At 36.3% G+C, this 25,744-nt stretch overlaps 2 protein-coding genes and 1 long non-coding RNA gene across 5 annotated transcripts; 2 read left to right on the top strand and 1 right to left on the bottom strand.

The window, feature by feature from the left end:
* Positions 1-13,228: 13,228 nt before the first annotated feature.
* LOC110885605 lies at positions 13,229-15,848 on the bottom strand. 3 transcript variants are annotated; one of them, XR_004868807.1, is made up of 6 exons: positions 14,378-15,848; positions 14,122-14,268; positions 13,993-14,027; positions 13,689-13,841; positions 13,465-13,565; positions 13,229-13,415 (listed from the first exon to the last, which is right to left on the bottom strand). It is a non-coding gene; the product is annotated as an uncharacterized LOC110885605 (long non-coding RNA). The 3 variants fall into 3 exon arrangements; XR_002562323.2 differs by having other exon boundaries at positions 13,229-13,400; XR_004868808.1 differs by having other exon boundaries at positions 13,229-13,400; positions 13,465-13,560.
* Positions 15,849-16,580: 732 nt separating this feature from the next.
* Positions 16,581-16,997, top strand: LOC110882419. Its single transcript, XM_022130447.1, has one exon. It carries the CDS (start codon positions 16,581-16,583, stop codon positions 16,995-16,997), a length of 417 nt encoding a protein of 138 aa, XP_021986139.1.
* Positions 16,998-17,028: 31 nt separating this feature from the next.
* Positions 17,029-17,574, top strand: LOC110882418 (AT-hook motif nuclear-localized protein 4-like). The gene has a single exon (XM_022130446.1). It carries the CDS (start codon positions 17,029-17,031, stop codon positions 17,572-17,574), a length of 546 nt encoding a protein of 181 aa, XP_021986138.1.
* Positions 17,575-25,744: the final 8,170 nt, after the last annotated feature.

The following is a 25,744-nucleotide window of genomic DNA, read 5'->3' as shown; positions in this document are numbered from 1 at the left end:
GTTAAAACGATAAACACACTTTAACCACCTAAAATTGTTCTTTAACGTGCAATTGATAATTGTCTATGAAAATCTCCTAAAAATAAGTTAGTCATCCGTTAGGAGTTTTCTAACCTCACTTAATCAAGGAAAGCAACACCAATAAACACAATGCAACCACCGAGACAAGCATAAACTAGATTAAATCACAACCGAATTCATTTTACAAATCTTGCACATAAATTCACCAAGATAGCAATTTTGGCCGAAACTACTAACTAAGCTAACAAATCATGGCAAGAATTCATAACAACACCATCTAACCCGTTAGAGTCCTTTCGTGAGGGCAAGCTTTCTTGATTAATAATAATTACATTTTATTAAACCACTAACCATTTCTAGTATCATGGTGCCCACATTTTCACCAAGTTAAACTAGTTAACCAAATTAAAAGTTTACTAATACATGATTAATTAAGCTTCATTTTTCAACTATCTTAACTAACCAAGCACCAATCATCCAACACAATTACTTATAATCAAGAAATCAATATCAATAACAAGGTTGCAAACTAATCATCAAAGATAATCATAGAAAATACTTCCAAATGTCATTACAAACAAAGATTAACATACTAATGGCTATAATCAAGCAAGGGATTGTTGTGTTTTTGCCCAAAGGCTTACATTAATACATAATAATCAGTCTAATGATTGAAACATAACAAAATTATGGAAAGATTTGAGAAACCAAACCATAAACAAGCATAAGAATGAGAATCCGGATAGTAACCGAGCTAAACCGGGCAATGTGGCTTGAATCCGGGCTAAAGCTGATGCTTCCGGAGCCTGAAAATCGCCTGTTGAGCTCTCCAAAATTCCAGAGTTACGAACAGAATGCTTCTGTTCGCTTTTTATATTTTTTTCGATGTTGCACGGTCGTGCACCGATCACACGACCGTTCACTTTATGCATTATTATAGTTACTGTTCATGACATCAGCAGAGTTGACTGGTCTTCGGTCTCGCACGACCGTTCTTCATATGGCACGACCGTGCCATTCCAGGATCTTGTTGCATGGACTGAAGAACTGGTCGTTCATCACCAGGATATAGCTGATCATCGGATCCGCACGGGGTGCATGGAATGGCACGACCGTGCGTCACCGAGATTATCTTGAACGCCTTGTTGCTCTAGTCGTTCATCACCTGCTGATCTTGATTTGTCGGAGATACATGGTTGTTCCTCAGACCGCACGACCGTGCCACTCGCCCAGGTCAGTTTTCTAACAGAATGTCCGCAGCTTTTTCATTTTGTCCGGAAAGTACTCGTTTTCACTATCATCTCGTCTGGTATGCTGTTTTAGGCCTGTAAACAAAAGTATATATAATTAATTATCCGAATGACGGTTTTACGGCCGAAAACGCATAAAATGGGGATAAAATGGGGGACTAAAATATGTGTAAATTAGCGAATATCAATATTCATAGAATATATCTCAATCCTTAAACTTCAGTCTTCTTGCAACCTTCCCACCGAAGATGTCCCCAGTCTGGGAGAGTTAGTAAACCAAGTCCAAACTTGATCCTTTGAGCTTTTCACCATGCCTTGAGAGGAATGTCCCCTGTGCATGTTGTTTTTAAATACTTAGGAATTTTTCGGCATAAACTCAATCACATCTGATCTTATACTTGCGTATAACTTTAGTATACAGGGGATAAAACCTAAATATCCTGGAGATAGATCCTCAATATTCTAGGGATAAACCCTAAGTATACTGGGGATAATCCCAAATTTTCATGTGCTACAGGCGGGAGTGTATAAACTCCAAGACATACAAAAGTGAAAACCTTTAAACCTTAGAGAGTATGAAAATACTCTTTCATGAGAGAGGGTGATCAATCCTCATATACCTTTAGGATCAAGGATATAGCCAATAATAACGAAATTGTCAGCCACTTTTACATGGACTGGTCCTGCTATCTTGAACTATTCCTAGATAACTTGCGCTCCATGCGAGGTTTTTAAACCCAATTCGAGAGAAAGGTGAATACCTTTAAACCTTTGAAGGGATTAGAATCCCTTAATCGTGAGAGAGGGGGCCAATCCTCTAATCTTTCGATTCATCCTGAGTGTATATCCTGGAGTTATATCCTGAAGCATATTCAGCAAAACAAACTTAAACTAAGGTGGGTGTTAGCTTGGCTAACGCCCCTCCGATGCTTAAGTCAGTATTGGGTTCAAAAGGAATAAAATAAAATTATATTTAAAAGAGATAGAATTCATACCATCCTGAGTTAGAAATTAAATTCTAAACTCACTTGAAATAGGCTTTGAGGTATATAGCATTCCAGGATCTTGGCAATATATCCCCTTCCATATTCTTAAACCGGTATGCTCCTTTCCTAGATTCCGATTCAATCTCATATGGTCCTTCCCATTTTGGAGTTAACTTTCCATCAGTAGGATTAGTAGTATTCTGCAAAGCCTTCCTTAATACCCAATCTCCAACTTGAAACATTCTAGTCCTTAGGTTTTTGTTATATGCTTTGGATATCCTCTGTTGTTATGTTGCCATCCTTAACTTTGTCGCATCCCTTGTCTCATTGACAGTATCCAATTCTTGACATTGAGCTTCAGGATTCTTCTCAGGATCCCGGAGGTTGGATCTTGTTGTAGGTATCACCATCTCTGTTGGGATCACCGCTTCTGCTCCAAATACTAAGGAAAATGGGGTTTGCCCAGTTGCACGTTTTACTGTTGTCCTATCAGCCCATAAAACAAAGGATAACTCTTCTGCCCATCTTCCTTTCTTAGCTCCTAGTCTTTTCTTCAAATTGTTGACAGTTATCTTTTTCGAGGATTCTGCCTGTCCATTTGTTTGAGGATGTACCGGGGTAGACGTGATCATTTTGATTCCCCAACTCTTGAAAAAATTAGTAGTCCTCTTACTGATAAACTGAGAGCCATTATCACAAATTATCTCAGCTGGTACCCCGAACCTAGTCAGGATATTTCTCTTTATGAAAGACACTACTTCTTGATCTCTGACTTGAACAAATGCCTCAGCTTCAACCCATTTGGAGAAATAATTCGTCATTGCCAGCATAAAAACATTCCCTCATAAAGCTTTTGGCAACTTTCCCACTTTGTCTATACCCCACTTCATGAAAGGCCAAGGGGAAGCAAAATGATATAGTGGTTCGGCAGGTTGATGCAGTATATTGTTGTGCCTTTGACACGCATCACATCTTTGAGCATATTTTGCAGCATCTTTCCTCATCGCCGGCCAATAGTATCCTGTTCTTAGCACCTTTGAGAATAACGATCTGCCCCCAGTATAGTTGGCACAATCTCCTTTGGGTATATCCTGAAGTACTTCCTTAGTTTTGGGATCCTCCAACAACCTCAGGTATTGTCCTGCAAGAGACTTCTTATATAAAAGATTATATATAATAGTGAATCGAGATACCTTCATCCTGAAAGCCTTAGGATTCTCATCCTTTGGGATGTGTCCTTCTTTGAGATATTTCACGATTGGGGCCGTCCAGGACTTAGGATCCTCCTCAGGATACTCATCCTCAGGATCCTGGATACTTGCTATTTCCTTATCCTGAGACTCAAAAAGATCCACTGCAGGATATAGGTTATGTAGTATTGGTATTTGAATTCCTTCCGGAATTCTGACTGATGATCCTAAGTTTGCCAAGGCATCTGCTTCGGCAGTATCCTCTTTTGGTACCTGTTCAAGTGTAAAAGCATCAAAATATCCTGCTAATTTTTTGAGAATTTCAAGATACTCGATTAACCTTTCACCTTTGACTGCATAGGATCCATTAAAATGGTTAGTAATTAACATGCAAACTTTTAATATTCATATTCCTGGCCAACTCTAATCCTGCAATCAAAGCTTCATTTTCTGCTTCATTATTGGTGGCAGGAAATTCACATCTAATAGACTGGGCCCCGTGGCGATTTTAGTAGTATACCCAATCCTACACCTCTCACATTAGATGCACCATCAGTATATAATGTCTAGGATTCTAAGGTTTCTCCTAGTTGTTGTACTTCTAGGTCTACTTCATTTTGAATATCACTACTGAAATCAGCCACAAAGTCTGTAATAGCCTGAGACTTTATAGCATTTCTAGGTTCATATACTAGATCATAGGCACTTAACTTTACTGACCACTTGGCCATTCTACCCGACATCTCAGGTTTCCTAAGCACATTTTTAACAGGATAATAAGTTTTCACATGAATCCTATGTGTCTCAAAATAATGTCTAAGCTTAGTCGATGCCATAACTAGGGCCAATATCAATTTTTCTAAGTGTGAATATCTAGTTTCAGCATCTAACAAACTTTTACTTAAAAAAAAGAATGAAAATTTGTGAAAGATGAAACTTATGAGGGGCCAAATATGAAAATAAAAAAAGTGTTAGGTTAAATTGTAAAAGAAGAAAAGTATTGGGTTAGAAATGTAAAATCATTTTTTTAAATCTCCGCATGCATGGGGTACAACTCAATAAAACAACATTTTGTTGCTAATTTATAGTTTAGAGTAAACTGCCAAAATGGAACCAGAGTTTTGGTCACTTTTGCTACTTTAGTCCAAAACTTAAATCTTTTGAATTTGAGTACTTGTGGTTTCAAATTTTTTTCCTATTTTCATCCAAAAGCAAAATCTGGTCAATTTTTTTCAGTTACAATCCAACTTTTTTTAGTTAAAATCTGGTAAAGATTTTTTTTAAATTATTGTAATAAAACGTTAAAAAATCATTTTGCCCTTCGTTAAAAGGGAGGAAAAGACAAAAGGTTGGATGTTAACTGAAAAAATCCGCCGTTGTGGCCTCTCCATGCCGGGCACAGCGGTCCGCGAACGGCGTAGAGGGTGGCGTTGTATGTGGGGCGGCAAGTTTGACACCGATGTGGAGTGAAATATGGTTATGATGTAGTGTGTTCCAACTAGTGTGGCTTACAGTCCTTGGACCCCAACGGCTACTTAAAAAAAAGATTTTCTGCTAAATTTTTTTTTAACAAACCTTTATAAAAAAACCAAAGTATTTCGCCATTTTCACCTCACTCTCTTCTACCCAACTCTAAACTTAATAAAATCTCTCTACTTTTTATATAAAAAAATTGCATCCACACAACCGCAACTTCGATCTGAACCGACCTATGGTGTGGGCGAAATACCGAGCACTACTTCGCCTCCACCGTCTCAAGCGAGTCAACCCCGTTTTCCAGATCCTAATATATAGCTGTACAGGCATCTTCTTGCGAACCTAGCTTTTATGTTTCCACAACAAATGCAATCTCAACAACAACCGCTCACTCCTCTATCCAAACGCTCCTACACCCAAATCCGTACAGGAAACTCAACTTAAACCCGAATCCTCTACGCATAAAAATTAGCGAAACCATAGAAAGAAAACTGTGGTTGAGAAGGAAAAAACAAAGAAGGATTGTCTCGTATATCCGTGGACAAATGACGACGAGTTGGTGTTCACGAAAGCTTGGCTTTCAATTTCAGAGAATTCATTTTAGGTATAATTTATATTTATTGTAAAAAAATACATTTGATATTTACTGAAACGCCCAACTCCTTTCAAGCGGTCAAACCAAAACTTGAACAACAAAAACGAAGACCAATTTGAACTTTACATATTTCTAAAGAAAACTTGGTTATACTTATAGAGTTAACCGTTTTAAACTAGTTACATAACATCCATCATTTACAAAAGATATAAAACATATGTCTTTGGTTAATTGTTTTAGACAACTAACTTTAATTTACATAACAACCAAAAGTTTGACCCGTTTGCTACAATTAGATCGGATGCATGTCAAGGGCGAGAACTGCTAGTGTGTTCGTTCCAAGCGTCGCAAAACACCTACAATTGAGCTTTACCTATATCACAACAACAAGAATTATTATCATTTACAAATAAATACACCATACTAACATAGAATTCTAACTTTTAACAAACATGATAACCACACTATTTGTCACATTCATTCCTATTCTCTTTTAGATTAATACTATCATTATTTCATTTGACCCGTTCATGGTGGGTCATCATACGGCCATTCCTTTTTATATCCTCGTTATAGTTCATTTGACCCATTCATACCAGATCATCATATGACCATTCCTTTACACGTTCATTCTAGTTCATTAGACTGGTTCATAATGGGTCTATTACATGTTCATTCTCTAGTGTAACATTCTTTTCTGTTCGATCCGTTCGTAAGGGGTCTATTTCACAATCATTCTTTAAGATGACATTCTAGTTCGATGGACCCGTTCGTATTAGGTCTATTTAGAAATCATTCTTTAACGGACTACTATTACTACAATATATATAACATTAAGCAATACTATAAATAATCATTAATTGTAGTAGTAGTGTACCTCGATCTTGAACGCCTTATGCCTTCTTATGGCTCGGGCCTTCTTCTTTCACACCTAAAATTTCACAATTAACACGCTTTAATCTCATGTTCTCATCTTATTCTTTTCTTAACATAACACATTAATAATTCCTCACATTCTCGACATTAATCGTTTAGCATCATAATCGCATAATATCATTGAAATCATATAAAAATCTCTATTCTAAGCATTTCATCAAACACTTGGTGTGCATACCTAAATCAAAGCATAATGTACAAGTAGTCTATGCACATTCTTCCTATTTCATAACATTGATTATTCTAATTAATCAATTTCACATAATCTTCATCCCACATCAAATTATCTAACAACACTTCATTACATACAAGTTCATACATCACCATTACACCTATTTTGCACCTACATGATCATCATACTTCATCATACTACTACTACAAGTGGGTTTTCACTTTTAGTTGTAAGACCCTTACTTAATTTATACGATTTTCATATAGATTTAGATTATAATAGTGTATTTACGATTACATATACACTTGAAAATACGAGTTTGTTAAAACATTTTAAGAAATAAAACATTTCAACATCTTGTATATATATTCGTCGTTTAAAACGTGACCATGAAACCTAACATGGAAGCTTGAATTCTTGATCGTGTTTGGTTCTTCGTTGAGCTTGATCGTCCTCCAGTACTTTACATTATACCTACATTTCATAAAACATGAAATGTTTTAGTTATACGGAATTTATAAGTATTTAAACAAATCCGTAAGTCAAAACGAATAAATTATTAGCATTGCCAGATTTTTAACCTGTCGCATGCAACACCGGTTGCTTGGTCTCTATAACCAAAGTGGTCACAAACATCAGTTATTGAAGTTACAACGTATTAAAACGAATCCATAGCGCAAAAACAATAAAGTAGCAGCTTTAGCAGCTTTTGCTGAATTTTGTACCTGTCACGTGTCTCGACACGTCCCCTTAAACCTATCGCGTGGTGCAACGGCTGTCGTGTGTTGCACCCCTGATTGCCTCCTTCATCACGTGGTGCGAAGAGTACACTTTTACAGCACGTTTCGTTTTGAAACCTGCATTTTCCAGCCAAACTTAATTTTTACGAAATCAGACATAACTCATTCGATATAGATCTGTTTTATGATCCGTTTCTTCCTACGTGATCGTAAATTGATTCTCCATCACATGGAGTTAAAATCTGACGTCCGGATTCACAACTTTCTAGGTTCTTAAGCCCTCGCTTATTATCTTCTTACAAAGTTTGGCCCGCTCATGATTTTATCAAAAAAACATGTTTGTTACATCCAATTCTCATGAACATCATGTTAAAATTATTTCCTATTATACAAGATTCAAATCACGGGTTTTTATGCATTCATAGACCTTTTTTGCTTATATGCTTATTTTGACCCGTTAAGGGTATTTAAGCACTTTTAAGCATAAATCACGCTCATTCATTTAATGTGGTACAACTATTATTGTGGTGGATTTAATGTGGTATACCATTTATTCCGAGTTCTATCCCTCGGTTTGTCTTTTTACGACAAGCTGCATTTTAAGGCATTTGACTCTTCATTTTTATACATATCCTAATGATTTACTTGATCGAAATGCTTATTTCTAAACCCGTAAGGGTCGTTTGCTTGATTTATCGATCAAGGGCATTTTGGTCAACTTTAGCCCTTCTTTTATGACGAAGGACTTTTAACAACATATTTGACCAAAAATTGCACATCTTTGCTACAATCTTAATTACACATACCTGGCTCGGATCAAAGTATAGATCCGTTTTAATACCTTGCTTTAATAATCGCTAATTAATAGCGATGCAAATATCCATTCGATATTTACTCCTGTAAGCATATAACTCGACAAATAATCATTAGACGATATTGTCAAAGGGTGATATTGTCACCTTTGGACCCGTTTGGCCTAAATGACTGTTTATCTTTGCGAGATGATATTTATTACCATCTCATCTACATGACTCGCTCCGGTTTACACCATACGTTCATATTACTTATAATTTATTTCTTAATTTCTTTTTGACCCATCATGGCTTATGCCATAAGGTGTCTTTCAAACACTAACGGTTATCGTCAACGCGTGGCCGAATTACCGTTTTACCCTTATTTTTTATTTTGGTTTACCCTATAAGGTAACCATTCAAAACTCATTGTCTATTAGTTATGTAGTCATTGCATGACTGAATAATCGTATTATTCCTTTTTAACCATTAAACATGGTTTATTATTATAGTCTCTTGTTCCGACCCGTATCATGTCGCGTCGGAACATCATAATTCAAACATGACTTTATATTGTTCATAACCTATAAAACAAATAGGTATTCAAAAAAGGTGTAAGCCTTACTTACCTTGCATCCAAATTATGCTTTTCCTTGATACTCGATTTGTTTGACCCGCTTTCTTCCCAAGCTTCCACCTAGCTTGTCAAGCGTCAAACTATCATTGTAATTTGTAAGATGGTTAGATTAGTCATAATCAATCACGACTATTCCATCTTACAGGTTTTATGTCGAATTTATCATTCGATCAAATCATTGGTCAGTTTGACTTTTAGAAGTCAAACTGTCTATTAACGTAAGTAATTACACGATGTAGCTCATCTACTCGTTTAAGTACTTTGTCAATCATCCGATAAGCATCAATCTTATGCTACCGTTTTAATCACTTATTCAATCAAGTTCACATAACCATAAATCATTGAATTAACACAACATCAATTATTTTTAACACATGATGATATCAAACATCATTTTAACATGATTATATCATCGTTTTCATCTCTTCATACAAAACTCATTTCATAGCAGGTATGATTATGTACTCAAACACATAATTTGTTCAAGTATCATCTTATTAATATCATGTGTGATGATTCTAATCATAATTATATCATCAATTTCATTATATGATTAATACCCACTTATCCTAGTGTGGTAAATCATCTAAACATTCAATTCATAGCATCATATGTATAATTTTCACTTAGGGTTTTGTTCCTAAGCAAATATACATCACTAATTCAACCATAGCTTCTATAATTCATACATAATTCGCGATTATGTTGTTTCTTCAAATTTCACAACTTCTCAAATCATCAAAAATTTACATGCCTTGTGATCCCGTAGCTTGGATGATCATTAATTCACGTTCAATTATGAATTTGAGCTTCATTTAAGCCTTCAATTTGATGATTTGTATAACTAGGGTTTTGCTCCATGGGAGCTTCCCCTGAACGTCCAGACAGACGCACACACTTAGGGTTAGGATGATCAATAGGAATAGAGTAACGCTTGAAGCTATTGCTACTGGATAGATCCATTTCTTCCTTATTGTGTGTGGATGTTTTAAATGCATGTAGAAACTTCTCAGTTTCTTCATGATTATAGGTATGGAAGAATTAGCGGCGGAAGTCCGGCGACGGTGGAGGAGAATCTCCGATTGGCGGAGAAATTGAAATGAAGAATTGGTTGAGGAGTGGAATTGGGTGGAAGTAGTATGTGTGTCGGCGACGGTGGCGGAGAAGAAGGATGTCAGGGTCGACTGTGGAGAAGAAGTAAACTAGGCTTTTTTAGATGTGTTTTGAAAGAGCGGGAAGAGGTTTGGAAGAGGTGTGAAGATGTGAGGCCAGGTCTGTTTGAGGAAGTGGTTTGGAAGAGGTTTTCTAATAAAATCACTTCCAAAAAAACAAACAAGTTGCAGACTCAAACGTCTGCGCGTAGTCTGCGTGGGGCAGACATAAGAGGTTCTGAAGTGCTTTTCACAAAAAAAACAAACACCCCGTTAGATGATGAAGAATTAGTGTTCATGCATACAATCAAGCCTTGATTTTCCTTTCAATTTTCTGATGTGTGTGTGTGTGTGTGTGTTTTGAATTTGTTTTTGGTATTTCATCTTTCTCCTTATCCTAATTTGGCCCCTCAAGTTTGGGTGTTTATATTTTTATGGCTAAAACCTATTCTTTAAGTTAAAATCTTCCTTACGCTCTAACTAAGTTCATAATCCTAGTTACCATTCTAACAACCATTATGTGTATATATATATATATATATATATATATATATATATAGGTAGAGGTTCCTGTAAAAAAATGCTTTTTTGTGAGAAAGTTAAGAAAGAATCAACACCATTAGATCTTTGATCTAATGGTTGAGATCATAATGGCAAAATTGTAAATAATGTTTACTATTAAACATATTAATTTTCTAGATTAAGGGCATATATTAACATTTTTAAATTAAGAAACTAACATTAATGCACATGTAACTTCCCTCCGTCTTTTTTAAACGTCAATAACTTTTTATATGTAACTTTTAAAAAAAATACACCATAATAACAAGCGTTTTTTATCTTTAATATGAGTACCATATTGCTATACTTATATAGAGAAAAAAATATGTTTCGATTAGATGTTTAGTCCATGAATGGTGTTATATATACTTACTAAATGGTATTATATACTTGCTGAATGGTGTTATATACTTGCTGAATGGTGTTTATAGAGTTCTTTTAAAAAAAACACAGTTCCTATAATTAAGGTAGCGGTTATGGGAAGTTTTTAATTAATTGAATTAATGATAAAATTACTTTTTACCCATTTGAATTAATTTAGATTTAGGACACATGTCATCTTCACAATATTTCTCACATTTCTCACACTTTTAACCTTTTTTACAATAACCTTACCCTATATATATGTGTGTATATATATATATATATAGGGTTAGGTTAACGTACAAATGCCCTTATCGTACATTACGTACGCTACAATCTCAGCCGTCCGATCATCTTCCCGCACTGAATTCGCGTGTTCTTTTTTTGTACCAATTTCGCATGTTGGTTTTTTAACATGCGATTTCATCAAAATTACCACATGCGAAATTGTTACAAAAAAACAACATACTATTTTATCAAAATTATCACATGCAAAATTGGTACAAAAAACAACATGCGAATTCATAAAAAATTATCACATGCGAAATTGTTGTAAAAAAAACAACATGTTATTTTATCAAAAATTATCACATGCGAAATTGGTACAAAAAAACAACATGCGAATTCATCAAAAATTATCACATGCGAAATTGTTATAAAAAAAACAACATGCGATTTTAAAATACGGGAAGATGATCTGACGGCTGAGATTGTAGCGTACGATAAGGGCATTTGTACAGTACACTTTACCTATATATATATACTAGTGGGAATGCCCGCGCATTGCAGCGGGTGTCTAAACTGATATAAGATTCAATTATGATGTCTATGAGGAACCTCTACTATTTCCGGGTTTCTAACCCTTTATTCCATTAAACCAAAGATTGTCGTAGAAGCTTCTATTCCGCATATACGTTAAATATATAAGTAGGGTGCCCGCGCGATACGACGGCAAACACAAAATTTTTATCTGTTGGGCTTTGAGTCTCCAACGCTTTTATTAGTTTAACAATCCTCTTGTGACGCTTTTGTTAGCATGTGATTATAACTAACGATGAATCCATGACTACAATGGTCAAAACACATTTTTTATAAAAGACAAATTCCGGTTAGATTTGGTCGATTAATGCCGTTGAGCCAAAACTTGTTGACATATATATATTTTTTTTACTTTTGTTAAGAATTTGACTAAAATCATTCCCATGTAAAACTCATAAACATTAAACAAATAGGCTAAGTATTATAATCGCTTAAGCAAAACAATAGTATATTCATACACAAATAACACTTTCAAATCTCTTATTGTAATATATATAGAGAATAACGGAGAACATATCTTACACAAAACCATTTTAACAGGTTCTTTTTTTTTTTTTTTGGTTTTGGAACAAGCAGCATATGAAGTTGGTTTAGTTTAATTTAATTATTAATAGTAAAAACATTTCAAAATCCACTTCCAAGCCTGCAGTAACATATGTGAAAGTTTGTGGTGAGAGTCAAACCCACTGTATTTTGTATGGGGTTAAAAAATAATGATAAAGAAATAAGTAATTTAAATAAAATAAACCCTACTTAAAAAAGTTTGATCACAAGTCATATATGTTATTAATCAAGATATAATAAGAATGATCAAATGATAAACCCACTGCACATGCTCCATCAATAGGGCAACTTGGTTAGGTTACATTCAAACAGGAAAGTGAGTTTCTACAGCTAATGATGAAGATAAATGGAGACTTAAAACAAACTAAATAAGTGAAAAGGAACTTCTCTAACTATGGCAGCCTACACTCAGCACGACCCGACCCGACCCGAACCGACTTGCATTGTTGCACGCTAAATACTACTTGTTACAATCTGCCCATTTAAACTGCTTGAATGCAAAGATATCATCAATTTATGATTTACCTTATTAAGTATGTAAATTAGGTGTTTAAATATATGAAATCATCACCTCCACCACCAACCCTATCAACATATGGGACACCCAACGGTGATCCCTGAAAATTTTCACCTTGCAATCCTAATACAATCTTATTCATACTTTGGACAAGTTCATTATCCTCGCTGTAACTCTCATAGCACGTCCCCATATTAGATCTCTGCATACCTATAAAAACAGTTCTTTATAGACACATACTTAAATATTTTATTATACTTACATCAATACAAGGAGCAAAAGCATATGAAATTCCGATAGCTCTGACTTCAGCGATAGTGGTTGCACCTATTCTCTTCACAAGATTAGTGTCCCTAGTGTGCATTTAAGATTAAAACAATTATAAAAGAGAGGTTATTTTGAATGTATGCAATTAGTCTAACTTCTTTAATTGAACAGTACTAATAACTTTGACTTGCCTGGTAGCTATATGGCCAATATTATGTGGAAATATTGTAGCATAAATAACATTGTTGTGACTATGATCAGCAACAATTCCATAAATCATTGGATCCATGATCATGTAGAAAATGTGGGAGCTCGTGTAGCATATTAATCCAATCAACACTCCCTCCACCAATTAGTAAGTTTCCTTCATTTAAAACAACTATATATCATTCACCATTACACCTGATATTTACATTAAAACATAGTACCTCATGATATCAGGAGTAGCTGCAAGCATTTGAATCTGAACCATCTGACCGATTTTCTCTTCCATCATCATTCTTCCCAAATGATCTTATGTTGGACTAAACTGGCATTAGGTTTTATGTTCATCAAATCGATACACAATTCGAATCAATCAGATCAGAAACTCGCAAAACAAAAAATCATAAACACATAAATCTACTGTATGTTAGAAAAACGAAAAACCTACAGGATTGGTGGTGCGGTGGCGGTGAACAACGGTTAACGTTCTCTGACGGCGAGCACCGAGCGATGCTAGGTTACAATTCGCACGATGGCCGTTAATCACTGGCGTCGGATCTTCACACGCTTTTTTCGCCGATTCCGGCTGCTTAAACGTAACCTAATGCGCACGATAGCAGAAACAGAAAACAAAAATTAGGTCAAAACTAAAAAAAAAATGATGCACACAAAGAACTATGCAAGTAAAGTATTTTAATGTACAATTAACAAATGATGCACACAATGAACTATGCAAGTAAAGTATTTCTTACCAGAATTACGAACTATGCGATGATGTTCTTCACCCCTGTGTCGGGGAAGTGGAATAACAAACAAAGAGTCAGTTCAAAGAATCGATTAGGGGTATCAATTGATTAATTTTGACAGAGTTAGCGTCTTACCCCTTCTGTTCTTGAATGGGAAAAGTGGTGATCCTGAGAATGCTTCTTACGATCCAGGCTTATGTTCTTGTAGAGTTTTATTGAAGATGAAGGAGCATTGGGTATTTACCAAGGAGAGCCATTGACCTAAATCTCAAATCTCAAACCCTAACAAACAACAAAATTTACACATACATAAGGAGATCAGATCGAAGTTGATGAGAAAACAAACAATAAATTAACGCATATTTGTAAACAAATCGGTTTTGAAACTCACACTCAATTGGGGATGATTTATGAAAACTGGTAGGTGCTTTAACTGGCTTCATAAAGGGTTTAACTGAACAGGGAAGATGAGGAGGCGTGTAGTTAGTTTCCAGGGCATCGATTAGGTTTCTAAGGGCAGGGATGGAAAGGATTTTGAGGTTGTGAGTACGGGTGTAGGTATAATTTACTATTATACACTTACAGTGTCTTAAAATATTCACCTCCTTACAATTTTGGCCTCACAAAACATTTATTATTTATTTGTACATATTGCATAAAATGATGGACGCCATGTAAAATTACATGTGTGTACATCACTTCTCCTTTTTATAGTATTATAGATATATATTAACATATATAAATATGTAAAGATTTTGGAGTGTTACGTTTACAATATATATATATTGTTATAAATACAGATATATTACCTCCTAACTCTTCTCCTAAGTCATTATGTTTTCAGTTACGCTTTGACTACATAAATTTTCAGTTATTGTTTGACTACATCATTGTATATATATATATGAGTTGATAAATGAAAGAAATACACACTTCTCATTTTTCTTATTTCATTTAACGTTATCAGCACCTTTGCTCTATACTTTGATTGCTGAAGATCCCTCATTCTCTATTTTGGTGGTTGGCTGGTTGCTGTCCTTAGACGCCACTTTTTTCCAAACCATTCAGGTATGTAAGAACCCTTAATATCCTGTGTTTTTTTTTTAAATTATTTGGATGATATATGCTCTTTTACACACCCGAATCGTTTTAGGCTAAGATTGAATACGTATTGCAATAGGGCATAGACAACATAAAAGAAACAAATCACTTTTTAGATATAATATTTATCGGCTTCTAATCTCGATCTCTTTCAGTATTTGTTAAATGTATAGATAATATAAAGCCATTTCTAATAAGGTGTTTAGATATGTATATAGACTCCACTTTTTGGTCATTGAAACCCTTACTGGAGACCCCCCAGTGTCGGTTAATTTATATCAACATGTAGAACAGACAAATACAACTTATCTCTATCAAACAATCGGTATTCATCATCACCAACTCTTTTCAGAGGCTTGTCATCTTCAACTTCCAAACAACCAAAATCAGCCTTTTTCCAAAACATCTTGAATGAAAAAAAAAAGCATTTTGCGACGCATCAAAGAGCTTGTCATCTTTAGGAGTTGCCCCACCTCCAAACGTAAATCGGAAGTTTTATCACAACCCTCCCTCTTTGTCTTCCCCGAACCCCCACCATCGTCGTTCCTGAACACCCATCACCGTCACCGCCTTCAACACACCGTTGTTGTCGTCTTCGTCTCAGATTTGAAGAATAGGACCTCGGTAAGTACCAATCTGAACACCCACCATATCCTTGCTCCGCCGGCTGCCGGAGCTGAAACACCACCGTCGGTGTCAATACTTCTTGTTGAAATGAATTACCAGATGCATCTAGTAGTAACCACCCCTTTTTCCGGCCGCACAACAACCATTAGCGAGTTTTACGCGGCAGTTACGGTCTACAATCGTCCATATCGGAACTAGAAGATGAAACGATTAGAGCATTTTTTCGGGGACACGCTTTACACAGGAGACATATTTTCTTGTTTTGGAGTTGTGCTTTATTCTGTTGGAGAATTTATATCCATATCATCCTATTTTATATCCATATCATCATATTTTATATTATATTATTTTCAATGACTCAGATCTCATTTCTCTACATATGATCCAAAGATGACACCTAATTATACTTTCATTTCTATATTTTTTTATTTTTTTAAATTGAAATTTATCAGTTACAGTTACCTAATAATTTGCTAACCGAATAAGTAGTAATAGATTAGTATATTGAAATTTATCAGTTACCAAATAATTTGCTAACCAAGAATAAATAGTAATAGATTACTGTATTTAAATTTATCAGTTACCTAATAATTTGCTAACCAAGAATAAATAGTAATAGATAAGTATGGTTTTTATATTAATGTATGTGTACACCATTTTTTTTCTTTGTTAGCATCCTTATATAGTTTTTATATAAGTACTATTTTTTTTTTCAAATATTTAACTTTACACTTAGTTTCAATTAAATATGTAATTTATATATGATTTAAAACAAATTTTATATCAAAATAAAATTAATCCAACTCTACACCTGCTAATCCTTTATTTTACAAAATTTTCACACGTAATATTCTTTTGTATATAGAATGTCGAACTTATCAAAACTCGAATTCGTCGCACTTGACATCTCGGGAAATAACTACCTTCCATGGACTCTTGATGCAAACATTCATCTGACAGCAAATAATCTAGGGGCGACAATTAATGATGAGAATCAAACCTCCGCTCAAGATAAGGCTAAGGCCATGATATTCCTTCGTCACCATCTTCACGAAGACTTGAAGAGGGAGTATGTTACTGTTGAGGACCCTCTCGAGTTGTGGAAAAATATCAAAGAAAGATTTGACCACGAGAAGGTCTTGCTCCCTAAAGCTCGCTATGAATGGCTTCATTTGAGGCTACAAGATTATAAAAGTGTTAGCGAGTACAACTCTACCCTTTTCCGCATCACCTCTGAGCTTAAATTATGTGGTGAAAAAAAGAACCGACGAAGACATGCTTGAGAAAACTTTCTCAACGTTCCATGCATCAAACATGCTCCTGTCGCAGCAATACAGGGAACGTAAATTTACAAAATATTCTGAATTAATATCATGTTTGTTGGTCGCGGAGCAAAACAACAAGCTCCTACTACAAAATCATCAAGCGCGACCCGTCGGTGCAAGCCCATTGCCAGAAGCAAATGCGGCAAATTATCAAAGCGGACGTGGGAGAGGTGGCGGTCGCGGTCGTGGCCGCGGCCGCGGTCGTGGCCGTGGCCGTGGACGGAGCAATACATGGCGACGAGAATCTCAAAATTCTAAATCTAGTGGTGGCGAATCGAGCCGACAAAATACGGGACGACCTCCTAGAGGGAGAACTGGTGGAAGCCAAAACAATATATGTTATAAATGTGGAATGTCAAATCATTGGTCCCGCACATGTCGCACCCTCAAACATCTCGTTGAAGCTTATCAACAGATGATGAAAGAACCAGGGAAAAATGTTGAGACAAATCTGATTGAGAATGCACCTAATCTGTCATCTCCTACTCCACTATCAGACACTCATTTAGACGCATCTGACTTCATTGAAAATTAGTGACATCCTATCGTTGAACTTTATGTGATATTTTTATTAAGACTATGGTTTTTCTCCTTTGTTTGGATCTTGTTTAAACTCTTATGGTATTTTATGTTTTGTTATGTTTTCATTTAAAAATCTTTGTGATGTTTGATTCATATTTGTGTGATGTGATTTTTTTTTTCATATACTCAAGCAGGTAGTTCGTTATATTAATTTATTTTAGTATTTCCAGAGGAAATATGTTTACAAGCTCCAATAAAGTTATCATTGGTGATGAATGTCTCGTAGATAGTGGTACTACTAACACTATTCTCAAAAATAAGAAGTTTTTCTCTGAGTTGTCTCCTGCAGAGACACTTGTTGGTACTATTTCTGGTGTATGTGATCTTATAGAAGGCTCTGGAAGAGCAAGCATCATATTACCATCACCATCGGGTACTAAACTAATTATAAATGATGCATTATACTCTAGTAAATCAAGAAGAAATTTACTTAGCTTTAAAAGTATTCGACAAAATTGTTACCACCTCAAAACAACATCCGAAAATAATATTGAATACTTACAAATTACTTCAAATGAAAATGGCAAAGATACCATTATAGAAAAGCTAAAAGCTCTATCCTCTGGATTATATTGTACAAATATTACTCTTATTGAAGCATACATGGTGGTGAGTAACCATATGTTACTTGATAAAGACACATTCACAATATGGCATGACCGACTAGGTCACCCAGGTAACATAATGATGAGGCGAATAATTAAAAACGCAAATGGGCACCCTCTTAAGAATTTAAAAGTCTTACAATAAAAAGATTTATCATGTGCGGCATGCTCTCTAGGCAAACTCATTACTCGGCCCTCACCAACTAAATTGGCACAAGAAAACCCCTCATTTTTGGAAAGAATCCAAGGGGACATCTGTGGGTCTATACATCCTCCTTGTGGTCCATTTCGTTAATTCTTAGTATTAATTGATGCCTCATCGTGATGGTCACACGTGAGTCTTTTAGCTACCCGAAATGTAGCGTTTGCTCGACTATTAGCGCAAATCATACAGTTGAGAGCTCATTTCCCCGAAAATCCAATTAAAACCATACGAGTGGGTAATGCAGGAGAATTCACATCCCAAGCTTTTAACGATTATTGTATGTCGATTGGGATAAAGGTTGAACATCCAGTAGCTCATGTTCATACACAAAATGGTTTAGCTGAATCATTAATTAAACGATTACAAATAATCTCTAGACCCCTCCTGATGAGATGCAAATTGCCATCTACGGCATAGGGACATGCTATTCTACATGCTGCTGCACTAATCCGATTAAGACCAACTGCCGATCATGAATACTCCCCATTACAACTGGTCTCCGGAAGAGATCCAAATTTATCCCACCTCAAAATATTTGGTTGTGCGGTATATGTATCGATATCGCCACCACAACGTACCATTATGGGACCACAAAGAAGACTGGGCATTTACATCGATTTTAACTCCCCGTCTGTTATTAAATATTTAGAACCATTAACGGGTGACATGTTTACAGCACGCTTTGCTGACTGTCAGTTTAATGAGACAGTATTCCCAGTCTTAGGAGGAGATAAGACTAAAGAAAGACTGGTAACACAAGAGTTAACATGGAATGCATGATCATTATCGAATCTCGACCCCCGAAGTGGTCAATGTGAATATGAAGTCCAAAAGATTATACATTTGCAAAGAATCGCAAATGAATTACCAGATGCATTCACAGACACAAATAGGGTGACAAAGTCACATATACCAGCATCAAATGCACCTGCTCGAATTGAAGTAATCCCAGAAGCGATTACCATACAAAGAAAACCCGGGAGACCAATAGGTTCCAAAGATAAAAACCCACGTAAGCGAAAAGAGCAGAATAAATCAGTTGGTAAAAATTTAGTAAATGAAACCCTAGAAGAGGTAAATGTCCTAGAAGAGACAAATATAATTCCAGAGGAAAATGAAAATCCAGAAGACGCACTGGTACCAAACGAAAACGAGATCTCTATCAATTATGTACAAAATAGTACAATATGGAACCGAAATGAAACACGTTTTAATGATATATTTGCATATGCTATAGCAACAGATGTAATCAATGAAAATGATTACATACCTAAAACTCTAGAAGAGTGCATGCACAGAACTGATTGGCCAAAAAGGCAAGAGGCCGTAAAGGCTGAGTTAGATTCGCTCGAAAAGCGAAATGTTTTCGGACCTGTAGTCCGAACACCCATAGACGTCAAACCAGTAGGTTATAAATGGGTGTTTGCTATAAAAAGAAATGAAAAGAATGAGATTGTACGATACAAGGCACGTAGCACAAGGGTTTTCCCAAATCCCAGGAGTTGATTATGAGGAAACGTATTCCCCTGTAGTGGATGCGATAACCCTTAGATTTCTAATTGGCCTTGCAATCTCAGAAGGACTTCAAATGAGACTTATGGATGTCGTCACTGCATACTTGTACGAGACACTAGAAAATGACATCTACATGAAAATCCCTAAAGGATTAAAAATGCCCGAAGCATTAAAATCAATACCTCGAGACATGTGTGCTATAAATCTAAAAAGATCATTACATGGTCTTAAACAATCTGGCCGTATGTGGTACAATCGGCTCAGTGAATATCTTGAAAAAGAAGGAGACAAGTCTGATGTAATCAGTCCATGTGTTTTTATAAAAAGACCACTCTTAAAATTCACAATAATAGCTGTCTAGGTGGATGATATAAACATCATTGGAGCTCCTGAAGAGATAGAAAAAACTGCTAATATATTAAAGAGAGAATGTGGGATGAAAGACCTTGGCACAACAAAAATATGTCTCGGCCTGTAGTTCGAGCATTTGTGCAATGGTATATTCATACATTAGTCAAACTACATCCAGAAGATGTTAGTACGTTTTAATATGGATAAGGCTCTCCGTGCTTCGCGTGTCGAACTCTAGGGTGCACGACGGAGGAATGTCGTGACGTCGGGCTTGTGCCAAACCTAACCGAGTCAAACCGAACCGAAACGAATCGAGTCGAGTCGCGTCCACATAAAGTGTACCAACAAACTCCCCCTTGGACGCTACTCGTGAGGTTTGACTTCCATGTCGGAGAATCATCAAAGTCTTCACGTGTCATAAGCAAGAAGTGTATCAACAAACTCCCCTTTTCATTTGGGAAGTGTGTTAACAAACCCCCCCTTAAGATAAGCTCTCTCTTGAGTTATGCTCGTGAATCTTTTGATCTTCAATTCTTTAGATCCTTGTGGTGTTGATGATAGGTCAGCGGCAACTCGATCATCTTTATCTTTTGAGTGCCTCCATGTCGTGTCTTCATTCCGAAGCTTGTCATCGAACATGTTCTCTTCGCCTTTAGCATCTGCACATGCAAGAAATCTAAACACGTAATGAGAACAATCACTTGGAATATAGTTAACATAAATAAACGACACACATATGACCATGTTTTAAATCAACTACCGTCCGACAGTTTGAAATTTTAACAAATTGTTCAATTTTAGACATTAACTTTCAAACACTTGCAAATTTCGACCGTTTATGAAGATTTAGTCAATTTGGTTTTCGTTCAGGTTTCAGGTAACGTAGACTTGAGTTCCAACATCGGTTAATCAAAAGAAATTAGAAATAAAATCGTTTTGGCTTTTATAATGTAGGATCGGTTTCAGACCCGAACGAGTCAATCAGAAGAGTTTATCTCTAAACGAACGGCGGAAACAGAGGTGTAGAGCTCAATTCAGCTAGATTTACTCTTTAAACTGTTGTATGATTGATTTAATAGCGTTTTACAACCTGACAACACTTCGGCAGCACTTCGTTGCTCTAGCCGGAAAAATACAAATGAGAAAGTTTGAAACCTATTTATACTACAAGACCCTTCCGTTTGAAACACTTTCAAACGGACAGGAACTTTCAAACCGACAGACATTTCAAACGGACAGGACTTTCAAACCGACAGAACATTTCAAACTTTCAGCTTCAAACTTTCAGCTTCAAGTTAGTAAACCGAGACTCGATATAAGACGTAGACAACAAATGAATGCACCAACATATAAAGTTTATATTAAAACACACCTAAAATCTTTTTGGTATTTTTGAATATTTGAAATGTAAAGACAGAAAGCAGTAAATAAATATATACAGAGATGCAGAAACTGAAAGCATTAAATAAATATTTACAGACAATCTTTTTGCGAGTTTCGAGGGTAAGAGAATCATATCGTGTACGGTCACACCAAAATGCTCTTGTTGTTCAATTAGTTAACATTTAGATAAACATCCTATAACAATTATCGGTATTGTTGTCCACTTAAACTCAACTTATCAGATGTAATCATGGCGAGGGGATACGATTAGTGTATGATTTATAGTTACCGACCGGTGTTCATCCACACACGACACATTCCGGTATCAAGGTATGCACGGGAGTTCATCTTACTGGTGAGTATACTATTTATCATCTGTTTTCAACGTATATGATGTGAGATACTCACTTATTTTGGATGAATACAAGCCCTATGTGATGAAATCACTTATTGATGAGGAACTTGATATTCGATGCATGAGGGCACAATAGCAAGTCCGTGAACATGTCAGTACTAACGTACAGCAAAGAGGCGAACTTGAATCCCAGATAAATGTGATATATTATCACATATTTTGTTTGGACATGTGATTGTTTATCACTTATTGAGGTCGGATGCAATATGTACACGTATGTATGGTATCATGGAAGATCTAGACTTGCGTCTCCGTTGTTTTCGGTAAAAGAAACAACCATGATACCCAGATGATAAACAGCATAAAGACCACGTATCTCAGAACCTCGGCAATCTATCAAACAAAATTTCGGTACCAAGACCATATGCCAATGAGTGGTTCCTACACAGTCTTCGGTCGATTTAGGTTTATATCACCCTGCAGACTTTAAAATGATTGTGAGCCAACCGATACATCTTATATAGAGCTGCTTATCGTTTTTCATTTAAGGTTTAAAGAGGTTTGGACAGACCACTGATGTACTATCATTTTCTCTTTTGTTCGTCAGGAAACTCATTTTTGTTTTCTATTGTTTTTGTGTTTTTGAAATTTTTCGATGGTTTTGTATTTTTAAAATTTTTCAATGTTTTTGTATTTTTCGATTTTACTCCCCCTAAAATGCAAAAAGTACGAGAAATTAAGAAAACACAAACAAATATTTACAAAAAAGATTTTCCGATGTTGGTTTTACTCTGGTTTGACCTTAATGCCGTTTACCATTAGTAAATAGTCAATCACGTATGAAGTGATTTTTGATTTCGATGTGTTTGGTCTTTGAATGTTGCACAGGATTTCTAGTGATCTGTAATGCAGTAGAATTATCAACGAAAATAGGTGTATATTGGAATTCAAAACTGTAGTCGCGCATTTGCTGTTGAATCTACAGGACTTGGGAGCAACAACTTGAGGCAGCAATGTATTCAGCTTCACAGGTTGATGTAGCGACACACGTCTGCTTCTTGCACTGCCATGTGACCAGGCGATTTCCTAAAAACTGACATCCAGCCGTTGTGGATTTGCCGTCGATTTTGCAGCCACCAAAGTCAGAATCACTGAAAGCGATCAAGTCAAAGCTATCATCCCTAGGGTACCAGAGACCGGTGTCCGGGCAATCCTTAAAATAGCGAAAAATCCTTTTTACAACTGTTAGATGTGAGGCCTTCTGGTTGGCTTGATAGCGAGCGAGCAGGCACGTTGGATACATTATGTCGGGCCTCGAAGCTGTGAGATACATAAGAGATCCCATCATTGCGGGATAGAATGAAGAGTTAACACTTTCACCCTTTAAGTCCGGAGTAATCCCGTGATTCTGCGGAAGTGGGGTACCAATGGGTGTCGCTTCGGACATCTGGAACCGGCTCAAGATGTCTCCGACATATTTAGTCTGATGGATGAATAGCCCAGACTCCGTTTGTTGAACTTGTAGTCCTAAAAGGAAGTTCATTTTTCCCATGGCGCTTATCTCGAATTTCTCCTGCATAACACACTCGAAGTCCCTACACAAAACATCGTTAGTTGAACTAAAGATAATATCATCTACGTATACCTGAACCAAAAGAAGATCTCCATCTTTTTCTTTGATGAAGAGAGTGCAATCGATAAGACCCCGGCGAAAACAATTCTCCAGCAGATAGTTAGATAAGGTTTCATCAAAACTTCTAAGAAAGGTATGCATGCTAACGTGGTCAATGAGTAGTAATGGACGTGGGCCAACTATTAGTACAATTCATCATAGTACTACACTAAGACTATCTCCAATGCTATGTGCGCCCTTATGCGTCCTTAGCTGCCACGTCACATGTCACATCATATCTTTACAAATCCTTACAAACCCTCATTTCATCTCCAACCCTACAAATATCCTTTCCTTAATTAATTTCCATCTCATCACCTATTCACTACACACAATTTTTAAACAAAACCTTTTTATTTTTTTTTTACTTCAGGCCCAGTCATATGTAAAATCCAAGAAAAATAAACGCCCTTGCAGAAGGGCTTTTTTGCCACAGACATGTATGGACAACGATTCGCATTACTAAGGGCTATTAAGGATTTTAAAAAATTCACCACCAACAGACGCATTGGAGTTAGCCTAATAATTTTGGGTAGTCAATCTCATTTGGCTTAGTGAACAGCTAGAAACACGTTACAATGTCAGATAATTCTAAAATGTAAGTATTATAATAATTTTCTTTTAAACTTTTAGAATAATTGATAAAATGTATGTAGTATTGTAACATCCCAAATCTACGACCTTGATTGTGGAACGAATAATTAACGAGATTTGGAAGTCACTAGACGGAACATCAATTTTAATGTAAGTGGTTTCATTTTATAAACTTTAAGGGGCCTGGTTGCAATTAAGTAAAGTGGTTTTCATAAATCTTTGGTAATGGTAAGAAAATAAAATAGAATAAAACGTATAAGGGCCTTGTTGTAAATAGAGTATTAAATACAAATACATCAACCCTAGCTACCCATGGGTGTTTTTGCGGCTGAAACTTGAACGAGAGAGCAGCAAGCGTGAGAGATCGGCAGGGAAGGCGATGGGTTCGTGATCTTGGTCTCCAGAATCGATTTAGGTAATCTTTACTACTCGTTCTTAGTTGTTGATCACTATTACTTGGTTTTAGGGTTGTGTAGGTGATGAGGGTGTATGGTAATGACAATGGTGGTGTGTGAATAGATGTGGTTGCGGTGGTGACGAGATGTGGAGATGATTATGGTGTGGGATGGTGATGAATGGGTTGAACGATTATGATGGTCGGGTTCGGGATGACTACAGGGGGTGTTGAGGATAGGGGTTTGGTTAGCATGGTACAGTGATGGCGTGGATGGTGTTCGGTGACGGAGGAATGACGGAGAATGGTGACGGTGTTTACGGAGGCGTAACTTGGGGGCTGCGCTGGTGTGTTTAGTCATGTGGTGCCCGGTTTTTGATGGCAACAATGATTATGGATGTTGATGTAAGTGATAGCGGTGGTGGTGGCTTGCGGCTATGTGGAGGTGATACACGATGATGGCGATCGGGATGGCGGCCAGCGAGGTGGCCGGTTGCGGTGAGAACGGTGTGACGACTAGAGGTGAATGGAGTTGCGGGCTGGATTGGGATTGATGATTCGAGTATGATGTGGATTGATTTTGAAAACATTATATGGCTGGTTCTTTTAAACCATGTATAGGTTTGAGTTTTAATTAGAGTTTTGTAGAGTGCATGGGGGATGATATGAGGCTGCTACACAAAATAATGGGCTAAGGTAGGGTTTGGCATGGAATCTTGGATGGGTTGCACATGTACTGGTGTTGAGATGTATGCTGTTAGTGTGAACAGGTGAAATAAATCGATGCATGGGATCTTTGTGATATATATTAATACAAAATCGACTAAAGTAATGATCATACAAAGTAGGCTGGTGATGGGGATGACGTTGCACGTAAGGCCAACAAAAACCACCATTTGGTTTTCATTTAATCCATCTAATTCAATTGGTTATTAAATTGATTAGGCATGCATGATGGATATGTGATTATGCTCCATAAAACTTTGAAATGGAAAGATACATGTAAAGAAAAAAAATATATTGCGTGGATGAGTATTCTTGCATGGGAT

This window comes from Helianthus annuus, chromosome 10 (genome assembly GCF_002127325.2).
Source record: "Helianthus annuus cultivar XRQ/B chromosome 10, HanXRQr2.0-SUNRISE, whole genome shotgun sequence".
Lineage (NCBI taxonomy): Eukaryota > Viridiplantae > Streptophyta > Magnoliopsida > Asterales > Asteraceae > Helianthus > Helianthus annuus.
This window is presented reverse-complemented; position numbering and strand designations above follow the sequence as displayed.

Coding starts and splice junctions, on each gene's coding strand:
- LOC110882418 (XM_022130446.1), top strand. CDS start 17,029: ATGCTCCTGTCGCAGCAATACAGGGAACGTAAATTTACAAAATATTCT.
- LOC110882419 (XM_022130447.1), top strand. CDS start 16,581: ATGTCGAACTTATCAAAACTCGAATTCGTCGCACTTGACATCTCGGGA.